Here is a 12,359-nt window from a genome sequence, read left to right on the forward strand (position 1 = left end):
AACTGAGGCTTTGGGGTGAGATTTGTTCAAGATCCCATACTTTTAAATTCCAGAACCAGGGCAAGAGGCCAGGTCTGTTTGGTGCTGTAGCCCATGCTCTTGGACTATACCTCACAGCCTTGTTTTAATCATTGTCTTCTTTCTGAGAGGAGGAAAGGGAAAGTTAGTAAGTTAGTGGAGTTTATCCATAGTGCTGTTCTAGTAAATCGGCTCTATGTGCGCACAGTGCCATCAGTTCTTAGAACTGTGTTTAGGACAGACCTTCTTTCATATTTAGATTTAGTTAAGTATCAGCACAGTAATTTGACTATAAATGGTAGGCTTTACCAAAGCTGTTAAAGACTTCCATCTTGTTAGTAAGCTTTGGTTGGGATCTGAGGACAATCACAAAATTACCTTTCGCTGCACAGACCTGAATTCTGCATCCTTTTGATCAAATTTGCTTAATTATGTTGGCTGGTTTTTGTTCTCTCAGCACTTCCAAGAGATTATGGCTGTGGAAGACTAAACCAAACTTTTATTCTATTTTATTCATTATCTGTAAAATTGCCTGTAAGCTGTGATGCAAGAATCACTTATTCTGGACTGTAATGTATAAAAGGAAAACGTTTGATCTTCTCTCACTCTACCTCTAAATAGAATAAGTTTTTGGTGCTGACAGGATCTGTAGCACTTTCAAACTTCTGATGAGCCAGCAGGGAGGTAGGGGATGTAAGGAACAAGGCTGATCCTTGGTGGGTTCATGCTGGTGATAATCTACAGAGAGAAAAACTCCCTCTGCTGTGGGAGGACATACAAGAGAGACTGGGCTTTAGTTACTTGGCATTTGATTTTCCCGTAAAGTAGCCGAGCTTTAATTAAATGATTAAATGTAGATTTTCCTGATGGTTGTGTACCTGCTGTAGGTGCTTCTTTTTTATGTTTTCTTTTACAAAGTAAAATTTCACTGTGCAAAATTCACTGACAGGAAACTCTGAGAAATGTAAAAGTCACATAATTTCTCCCCATTTCCAAAATATATTTCTTGGCATTCTTAGTTTTATTTTAGATAAATTGCTTGCTTTATTACATGACTGTGTGCAAGCTTTCTAATTCTTTTCCATTTGCACTTAGAATTTGAGTGGGAGGGGAATTATTTTCAGAGGTCGTATTGGATTGGGGTGGTTATTTCATTGCAGAAGGAATCCGGTAGCATTTGTAAAAGGAAGCCTGGAGGAGATGTCATTGTTAAAGCTCTGGTAGTTCCTGGTTGGCCGAACCTTTCTTGTCCTTTGATCTCCTGTCAGTGATACCAAAACCAGGGTTTTACTGCCTCTGCACAGACTTAGGTACTCTGTAGGGGAAAACGGTCCTCCAAGTGAGATTCCTGGACCAGAAGCATCAGCATCACCTGGCAATTTGTTAGACATGCACACTCAAGGGGCCCACCCTAGACCTACTGAATCGGAGGGGTGGGGCCTGCAGACTGAACTGAATAAGCCCTCCAGGGTGATTTCAATACTGCTCAAGTGTGAAAAGCCCTACTGTAGAATCAACATAGAGTTGACTGTGTCTTGTTAGGGTTAAATGTAAAAATTAGCCTCAAAAGCAGCTTTTGTTCTCCCAGAGGTTCCTAGCAGTCTCCACTGCTTCTCTTTGCTGATGGAAATGTAATAAACCTTTTTGTTCAGAATGATGTGGAAACTTATCTTTTACGTATTCCTAGAAAAAATGGCTTCTCCTTATATTCTTAGAATGAGAAGTTATTTTATTATAGAAAGACAGGAAATATATTCTTAAGAAGCTTGAAAACAGTAAATATTATTTTCCAACAGTAAGTCATTAAAAGAGGCAATGAAATGACTTGACTTCCATCATGTAAAACTTGAAACCATCATCAATGAAGCCCATCCCTGGTATAAGTGTGGACTTAGCAAATCACATACCTTGATTAGAAGTTTGGAAGCATGTGACTGTGAAAAGAGCCATTTGTGCTACATTTGAAATGACATAATTAAAAGCACTAACACTTTGATTTTGCAGGTCCAATTTGACTATAAAGTGTGATGTGTACCTAGAGACCCCTGAGAAGGGAGGTGTGTTCATTGCTGGAAGAGTGAATAAAGGTGGCATTTTGATTAGAAGTGCCAGGGGAGTTTTCTTCTGGATTTTTGCAAATGGAACCTACAGAGTTACAGGTGATCTAGGTAAGTGGCTTCTTCTATAGCACATGGTTACTATATGATATGTTGCTGTATCTGTCTGTTACTTATGGTAGTAATGAAGGAGCTTTATACCTCATCGTGTTCGAACATCTAATTGAGAAGAGATTCAACACGTGTAAGCAAACGCCAAACGATTCAGAATTATAGTGTTAATTAGTACAGACAGAGGCAGCTCAGTGAAAGAGAAAATTGTTCAAAGCTTATCGGCTATTGTAGAGTTGAGCTAGGCTGTCAGAGTAGGATTACCAGAGATTGGGGTGTGGTGGTAGTAGTAGGGAGAGAATACTCAGGAAACACTATAACTAAAAGCAAGACTATAAGAATGTTGCTGGTGTGCTTATGGAAATACAAAAGGAAGGATTGATTTGTTTAAGATGGAGAATTCCTATTTCTTAATTTAGTCAATAATTTGAAAACAGCTGGACTTTTCTCATTCATCTTAACAGTCCTTGTCTTATGTAGAATAGTATTTTATCCAGAATAGGTGCTTAGAATCCGTTCAAGTTGAATCCCATCCTCTTCACCTTGGTTTGGGTCCTCCAAGTGGTTTGGGTCCAACACCGCTCTGTTGAAACTACACCTTATTGGTGGTGACTCTTCTTGATTCATAGTCTCTTGACTTTCATCCTGCATTAATAAAAAATCTTTTCTCCTACAGTTTGTTCCCCTATGCCTCTTCCTAAGGTGAAAAGGGCTCCAATAATAAAATAAAAATTAAAGAGGGAGTGGGTAATGAGGACATTAGAATAGGAATTGCATAATCATAGCATGACTGATCTGGAAGGTACCTTGCATTTTCCAATCCAAAAGAGAGTGCCAGAGAAGTTAATTGCTTTATCCAAGGTCTCAAAATGAGGTAGTGGCAGAATTGGAACTAGGGATTTAAATCTCTGACTTCAGTCCCCACTGCTCTGTGTCTTAAACTGCACACTGGACATCTCATCCTGGCTTTCTCTCAGGCATTCAAATATAATACATTCAAAAATTAGCTTATTATTTTCTCTCTCATTCTCAGCGAGTGCTATTACCATGTAGCCAGGTACACTAGCTGGAAATCTTATGGTAGGTTTTGACTCTTCCTCCTTATCCTTCATATTCAGTCCAATCAGGTGTACATGCAGACCTGAACTATACACGCTAGTGCGTCATTGTACCATGCTTGGTTTATAAGTTTATTTTGCTCCTTCTCTTGTGAGCTCACATATGGCTCAGAGTAGGATCTCTCTGCATGCTGGATGGATGCCTGAATGAAGGATGTTTTGTTTTAAATCAATTGTAGGTATGGAAATGTCGATCTTTATTAAGGCTGACTTTACTACATACAAATGCGCCTAAGAACCCCCACTGAGTTATGGGATTCTGTGATTTAGATTCTAAAAATACATCAACTGGGATAATCTCTTTGTGTTACAGCTGGATGGATCATATATACTTCAGGACATGCTGACGTTACAGCAAAAAAATGGTATACACTCACTTTAACTATTAATGTAAGTATTGCTGATCAGAATGCCTGAGGTAAAAATATTCTTTTCTTGTGCTTTTCTAACGTTTTCTGTTATCAAAGGGGGAAAGTATGATAAATAGTGGAAAATAGGCAGAGAGTCTGCCGTGATACCAGCAAACCACCAGTCCCTGGGATGATAGTGTGTGTCTGGGTAAACCCACCCGAGAACCATCAGCAGCTGACTTTATCACCCCCAGTATTTTGTTTTGTTTTGTTTTGTTTTTTAAACGCAGGAGTAATTGGCAGAATCAATAATTGAACAATTTTTTTTTCAAGTTTTCTTAAACCAAGATTCTTATTGGAGCTAATAGGTATAAGCAAAGTCACATAAATTTATTTTTTGATGGTTAAGAATGATTTGGTTTTCAGCTATAAGCACACTTTTTTAGAAGTTAGTTTCCATGACTCTTTGTCAGAGATGATACCAGATTGATGGTAGTATCATGGAAATCTAAAAATATTTGTCAGAATTATTGGTTGATCATGAGCTATTGATTGACATGCTTCCACGGGATACTGTGTAGAGAAATTCTTCTGTATAATATACTGCTCTCTGCCAACAGTCCTGTCATAATTTTCTTTAGGTTACAATAGAGATAAAACATGGAATTCAAATAACTTTTTGAACTCGTTCTCTTCTCTTACTCAACCACCAAAATTGACAGTACTAATTTTTCTGGCAGTAACAATAGTTACTGAAAATCCAGTTTGGGTGTGATACAGTTTATATAACTAAAACCACACTTGATGGGCGTAACCTCGTTCCTAGTTCTTCCCTATTGCAGTGAACTGAGGCAGTAAGGGCTGGCTTACCTGCAGATAGAGGGGAGGCATCTTTTATGTGCCTTTGGTGTGAGGTGGTTCCTGCTGGAACAAATAACAGTACACATGTGCTGTTATTTGTTTAGGCAGATACTAGGTCTTAGAATTGGATTTTAAATTTTAACAGATCCTGCCCCTATTGCTAGCCAAACTATATCAATTTTTATAGCAGTTATAATAATATTTGATATTACTGATTTTAAAGATTTTTTTCAAATTAATAGACATGATTTTTATTTCCTTGATAATTAGGGAGGTTGCACATCTTACTATGTTTATTGGCTGTTTGTGTTTTTTCTTCTCTGAAGTTACCCATTCACACTCTTTCCTCATTTTCCTATTGTGTTGTCTTTTTCTGATGGATTTGTATGAATTTATTATATATTCTGGGTAGTAACTCGTCTGTTATATGTGTCACAAATATTTGCTTCTATTCTGTCACATGTATTTCAATTTGCTTATGGTATATTTCGTGAATAGAAGTTTTAAACTTTGCTACTGTCATATATTTCACTTTTTTTCATTGCTTTTATGTTTTATTTAAGAAGGGCTTCCCCTTTCTCAAGGTCAGGAACATTTTTTCCCCAAAACCAAATAAAGTTTAGGATTTTTTAAAATGTTTAAGTCTTTAATCCATCTGGAATGTATTTGTGGTTCATAAGGAGAAGAGCCCAACTTAATTTTTTAAAAACAAGTGGATAGCCGTCATATTTAGTACATAGACTGTCCTTTTGCCCATGATTTAAAAGCCATGTTTTCGACATAACAAATCATCATGTGTACATAGGCTTATTTCTGAGCTTTTTTTCTGTTTAATTGCTTTGTTTGTTATTATCCAACATCCCACCTTAAATTGTGTTTACTTTCTAAAATCTTTGGTTACATGGTTTACTTCCTTCAGAGTTCCTTCCTGACCACCTTCTATAAGATAGCACCCCATCTCACTCTCTGCCCCTCTTCTCTTCCTTAATTTTTCACTGAAGCTCTTGTTAACCTCCTGACATCTTACATGTTCTGTTGATCGCTGTGTGTTTGTCCTGCTCCATTCACTAAAACCAAGCTCCTTTAATGACAGGCGTCTGTTTTATTCATTGCTGGCTCTCTGGCACCTAGAAAAGTGCCTGGTGCACACACAGTCAGAGCAAGAACCCTTGTAGAATGAATGAGTGGATATCTGGTGAGGCAAGTTCCTCATTATTTCTTTTTAAAAATTACCTTTGCTATTTCAATAGTATATTTACTCTTCTATTTGAATTTTTAAAACATCTTTTCAATTCCATGAAAAATGCTACTAGTATTACTCTGAATTTATACATCAATTTGGGCAAAAGTAATATATTCTTTTAGAATAATGTGTTTCCAGGGACTTCCCTGGCAGTCCAGTGGTTAAGACTTTACCTTCCAATGTTGGGGGTATGGGTTCGATCCCTGTTTGGAAAGCTGGGATTCCATATGCCTTGTGGCCAAAAGGCCAAAAAACATGATAGAAGCAACATTGTAACAAATTCAGTAAAGACTTTTTTTCTAAAAAAAAAAGAATAGTGTGTTTCCCCATTCAAGAACATGGTAACAAGAACATGCTGCATCTCACCATTTATTAAGATCTCCCGCTGTGTCCTTCAGTTTTATTTTTATAGTTCTTCCACATTACTTGTTAGGCTTATTTTTAGTAATTTTATGAATTTTTTGAAATTTTGAATAGGATTTAAAAAGGTAAATTTCCTGAATTTTATTAGATATTTTGCATACATGTTTAAAAAAAAAGGGCTTATCAAAAACACCTGCCTCCTTCCTCACTGCTGTTCCTGCCGCCTCACCCCATTCTGTGTTCTGCTCCTCTGACACAGCCACTTTGAACTATTTCAGCTGTTTTCTTCTGGTATGTCTTTTATATAATGTGATTTACTACTTTTAGGAGTTAGCTCCAGTCTTGCTACTGGGATGGGCGGGGATATTGCTGACTTACACCTGCTCCACCCCCTACCCCATTATTTCTTGTTCCACCAACTCTGGGCACATAATCCAGAGCGGTCTCTGAGGCGCCCATCATCACATCAACCTGTTTTAATTCTTCACAGGCCACTTATCTCTTAGGTATCATGTGTGTTTGTGTGTCTCCTTCTACTAGAATGTAAGCTGTATAAGAGCAGGGACCTTGTTTTTCTTGTTCGTCCTAAACTCCCAGTGACTTAAGCAACATTTGACATATAAATATTTGTCGCATACATGAAAAACAAAACAAAACAACATCTTTTATGATGTTCATTTTCCAAATTACTGCTAATATGAGGATTTTATGATTTTGAAATTGGCCATTTTTGAATTCTTCTCAGCACACATCAGATGCTTTATCTTAGCGCTGTTGCATGGGGGTTAGAACGATAAACTTTGAAGTCTATTAATAGTCACTTGCAGATATTTTATGTTGCTCCGCTTCTGTTTTACCATCATAATCTCATGAAGACACACCCTTATGCAGATTGAATGGTATCATATATAAATATATATATATATATATATATGAAAGTTTGTTACAGTACCCAATATATGGTGAGCACTTTAATGAGTCAAGTTAATATTCTTAGGAGTAGGTGTGTTAGGAACCAGACAGGTCAGCATTCATATTTCCTTACTGATATATGCTGAGACTTCCAGGAAGTTATTTCACGTTTTTGAGCCTCTGTTTCCTTATCTGTAAAATGGAGGTAGGCTCTGTAGGTTGTTTTAGAGTTAGATGTTTTTTATTTTTCACTCGACACATTTTTATTAAGCATCTGTTACATGCACTGTTCTAAGTACTGGGGATACAGCAGTGAACAAGACAGACAAGTTTCCAGCTCTCTCAGAGCCTGTATTCTTCTAGGACAGGGATTATTAAACTTTTTTTTTCTTTAAAGAGCCAAAGAGTAAATATTTTAGGCTTTGTGAGCCCTTTGGTCTACATTGCAGTTGTTCAGCTCTGCTTTTGTAGTGAGAAAGGAGCCATAGACTATAGGTAGATGAATGGGGGTGCCTGTGTGCCAATAACATTTAATTTATAAAAATAGGTGGCTGGCCTGTGGGCCACGGTTGGCTCACTCCTGCTCCAAATAAACAAATAAATAAAATTATGAAGGAAAAATGAGATATTGAGTTAAAGTAGCTTCCCTGCCAGATTCTCTAGATAGAGAGGTCAGGGAAGGCCTCTTGAAGTGGGTGATGTTTGAGCTGAGAGCTGAGTGGTGGGAAGAGCAGTCTGAGCACAGGGCACTGCTGTGACTGGTCTTGTGTGACGAGCTGCCAGAGGATAGGTTGGCTGACACCCAGGGGGCGAGGGGCAGGGGGAGGATGAGCTTTAGTGCTGAATATAATTTGTGTACATAAGCTCCTTGGCTCAGTGTTAATATTCACTATCCCCTATGTGGCAGAAGATGTTCAGTAAGCACTTGCAGAGCTGAAGGTAGCTGTGCAGGTGTGTAGTAGCAGAAATGTATGTGACTCTGAATGTGGAGTTGGGCAACTCAAATTCAAGTCCTAGCGTTGCTGGTAAATCTGTGACTTTGATTTTTAGTCTCATTAAGTCACCGTGTCTCCATGCATAAAATAAAATAAGTAAATGAAGGCCCATTCCAGTATAAGTTTATGACTTCAGAGCAGATTTTATTTTGATCCTTGGCCTAGTGCTTTGGATCTTTTGCTCTTCACTCTTTGAAATTAGCTACTTTTAAATGTAGCTGGAATGAGTGTGCTGTGGATATATGCTCATAAGCATGCTATAATAATGATAATAAGAGCTGTGTGCCAACCACTTAGCTAAGTAGGAATGGCAGCCGTCTGAGGAGGATATTATTTTTATCTTTCTCTGTCAGTGACTAGGAAGTTGTTCCTGTGGATATTTCTCTTCTTCCATCCACTCAACCCCCTGCCTCTCCCCAGTCATCAGTTTAACTGATGGTTACTGTTTTTCTAACTTAAGTGTAGGCTCTTGATATAACTTTGAAGTGGTATTCTGTACATGAGGATAAAGCAATAAAACGAAGGTTAATTACTCCTCTCCCAGCTGGGCTGAGGCTCCTTAATGAAGACCTTAAATGAACATTCTGAGGCACTTCCCTGGTGGCGCAATGTTTAAGACTTTGCGCTCCCAGCGCAGGGGGCCTGGCTTCGATCCCTGGTCAGGGAACTGGATCCCACATGCATGCCGCAACTAAGAGTTCGCATGCCACAACTAAGGAGCTGGCGAGCTGCAACTAAGGAGCAGGTGAGCCACAACTAACACCTGGTGCAACCAAATGAATGAATGAATGAATAAATAAATAAATAAGAAAAGCCTTTAAAATAAATAAATAAATAAAACATTTTGACCCCAGCAGTCCTGTCTGAAGAGCTGGTGGCTGTAAGCTGTCAGTACAATGCATGTACATGCCAGTACGTGTAAATGACAAATGTTTTTTTATTTTAGTGAACTTTTATCTAAAATTTTATCGTAATGTTATGAAAAGTATTACATTTCTGCAAGTTTTACAGCATTTTGTTGGAGTACAAGGAAATATTGAGGTATTCTTGTACCTTGGAAACTGTTTATATAAATAGATAAGAATTTCCTTTGAGAAAATTTTTTCTGTATTTCAAACTTTTGCTCAAACTTGTGGAATCATTTTGCTGTGGTAAATCTTCAGTGAGAAGGATATTTGTTGCACTAAGTAGGTGGGCCATCCATTAAGAAACAGACTTCAGAGGATCAGTTTCATGTGTCTTTAAGGGATGTGTTTCTCCCCACTCCAGGGTGGTTTCTCTTCTGGCACGCTGAATGGCAAGCCTCTCTGGAAAAACGTCTCTGTGAACTTCCCGAAGAATGGCTGGGCCGCGATTGGAACTCACTCCTTTGAATTTGCACAGTTTGACAACTTTCGTGTGGAAGCCATACACTAATACTCACAGAGTGCCATAGAACACTCTCTGGATTTTCTTTCTTTTTGGTTTTGGTTCAGAGCCATTTCTGGTTTTGATGGATCAATATAGGAGCCTTTTGGAAGCTACAAAAAATGGAGAGTAAATGAGGAGGAAAATATATTTTTGCTTGACCATCTTGAAGATTTTTTTTTTTAGAATTCCAAGGGGAAACAGATGAATCTTTAATATAACCCGATACGTCCCGTACATAGGGCACTAGGTACGTTGGTCAAATCCTGCAGAGTCGTTTGGGTGTTCAGACCTCGAAGCCTTGTGTTAATGCTGAGGTAGCTCTCGTCATCTTATTTGCACATGATCATGCAGATGGCAGGGACTTGATCATCACTGTGATGTATCTATTCATGCTGACTGTGTGTCTAGTGAGCTGGTGTCCTCGTCGTGGGTAATGCTGCTGTAACAGGAAGCTGAAGAACACTGGAAATACTGCTTTTTTTGTTGTTCGTATTACCTTTATTTCATTTTTATTAAAACAAAATTTTTAAACGTCTTTATTGGAGTATAATTGCTTTACAATGGTGTGTTTCTGCTTTATAACAAAGTGAATCAGTTATACATATACATATGTTCCCATATCTCTTCCCTCTTGCGTCTCCCTCCTTCCCACCCTCCCTATCCCACCCCTCTAGGTGGTCACAAAGCACCGAGCTGATCTCCCTGTGCTATGCGGCTGCTTCCCACTAGCTATCTGTTTTACATTTGGTAGTGTATATATGTCCATGCCACTCTCTCACTTTGTCCCAGCTTACCCTTCCCCCTCCCCGTATCCTCAAGTCCATTCTCTAGTAGGTCTGCGTCTTTATTCCTGTCTTACCCCTAGGTTCTGCATGACCTTTTTTTTTTTTTTAGATTCCATATATATGTGTTAGCATACGGTATTTGTTTTTCTCTTTATGACTTACTTCACTCTGTATGACAAATGCTAGGTCCATCCACCTCACTGCAAATAACTCAATTTCGTTCCTTTTTATGGCTGAGTAATATTCCATTGTATATATGTGCCACATCTTCTTTATCCATTTATCTGTCGATGGACACTTAGGTGGCTTCCATGTCCTGGCTATTGTAAATAGAGCTGCAATGCACATTTTGGTACATGACTCTTTTTGAATTATGGTTTTCACAGGGTATATGCCCAGTAGTGGGATTGCTGGGTGGTATGGTAGTTCTAATTTTAGTTTTTTAAGGAACCTCCATACTGTTCTCCATAGTGGCTGTATCAATTTACATTCCCACCAACAGTGCAAGAGGGTTCCCTTTTCTCCACACCCTCTCCAGCATTTATTGTTTGTAGATTTTTTGATGATAGCCATTCTGACCAGTGTGAGATGATGTCTCAATGTAGTTTTGATTTGCATTTCTCTAATGATTAGTGATGTTGAGCATTCTTTCATGTGTTTGTTGGCAATCTGTATATCTTCTTTGGAGAAATGTCTATTTAGGTCTTCTGCCCATTTTTGGATTGAGTTGTTTGTGTTTTGGATATTGAGCTGCATGAGCTGCTTGTAAATTTTGGAGATTAATCCTTTGTCAGTTGTTTCATTTGCACATATTTTCTCCCATTCTGAGGGTTGTCTTTTCATCTTGTTTATGGTTTCCTTTGCTGTGCAGAAGCTTTTAATTTTCATTAGGTCCCATTTGTTTATTTTTGTTTTTATTTCCATTTCTCTAGGAGGTGGGTCAAAAAGGATCTTGCTGTGATGTATGTCATAGAGTGTTCTACCTATGTTTTCCTCTAAAAGTTTGATAGTGTCTGGCCTTGCATTTAGGTCTTTAATCCATTTTGAGTTTATTTTTGTGTATGGTGTTCGGGAGTGTTCTAATTTCATTCGTTTACATGTAGCTGTCCAGTTTTCCCAGCACTACTTATTGAAGAGGCTGTCTTTTCTCCATTGTATATTTTTGCCTCCTTTATCGAAGATAAGGTGACCGTGTGTGCGTGGGTTTCTCTCTGGGCTTTCTATCCTGTTCCATTGATCTATATTTCTGTTTTTGTGCTAGTACCATACTGTCTTGATTACTGTAGCTTTGTAGTATAGTCTGAAGTTGGGGAGCCTGATTCTTCCATCTCCGTTTTTCTTTCTCAAGACTGCTTTGGCTATTCGGGGTCTTTGTATTTCCATACAAATTGTGAAATTTGGAAATTCTGCTTCTTGAAAACCACTTCAACATGTTATGCTTACACTCTAAAAAGTATTTTTTTCTTTTCCTTTTTAAGATGAGGCTTTTGAATTATAGATATATGGAGTGGGATGATTTGAAGAATGCCCCATTAATAAACTACCTCTAACGCTATTTCTACAGTAATAAATATTAGCAGATTAATTGGGTTATCTGCATTTTTTAATTCTCTTGGGTCCAACTTTTAGTCTCGTGACCCTTATAACTCTCTGCGATCATTTTCCCAGGTGACTGGAAGGAGGAAGAAAACCCTATGTAGCCAATGCTGTGAGTGGGTCCAAAGGTAAAATTGTAGCAATTTTCTTGTGTTTCATTTCATTGTGCCTTTCATTGTCTGTCTTCTCTTGTGGCACTGGTGACAGACTAAAATAACTAGTGAATACTTTTATCTCCTCGTGCCTGGAAGAAAAGGAACACCTATCTACTTTATAGAATTGGATCATCCTCTAATATTTTGTGTGGTTAGAAGCATTTCTTTTGTTAAAGTACAAATATATTTAGGTATAGGTGAGCATATTTCTAATGCAGTATAATTTGTATCTAATCATTAGTGTACCTCCTAGAAGCAAATCAATCATTCATGTGGATAAAGTAAATTCTGGAATTTTTTATAATGAAAGTTTAAAACTATTGAACTAATTCTACAATTTTGGAATTTGTAGTGATTTAATGTAGGCTAAACTGATATGAAGTTT

General features: G+C 37.9%; 1 protein-coding gene across 1 annotated transcript in view; it reads left to right on the forward strand.

Moving 5' to 3' along the window:
• The window catches only part of GALC (galactosylceramidase), a gene marked incomplete at its 5' end in the record, with an annotated part of 59,388 nt that extends 49,424 nt beyond the window's left edge, over positions 1–9,964 (forward strand). Inside the window, 3 exons of the mRNA XM_082648577.1 lie at positions 2,023–2,186; positions 3,618–3,694; positions 9,298–9,964. Coding sequence (XP_082504703.1) covers positions 2,023–2,186; positions 3,618–3,694; positions 9,298–9,444 — 388 coding nt within the window. The 3' untranslated portion in view covers positions 9,445–9,964. The remainder of the gene's footprint in view (positions 1–2,022; positions 2,187–3,617; positions 3,695–9,297) is intronic.
• Between the last annotated feature and the right edge of the window lie 2,395 nt (positions 9,965–12,359).

This window comes from Grampus griseus, assembly GCF_964374135.1.
Source record: "Grampus griseus genome assembly, chromosome: 2".
Classification (NCBI taxonomy): Eukaryota; Metazoa; Chordata; class Mammalia; order Artiodactyla; family Delphinidae; genus Grampus; species Grampus griseus.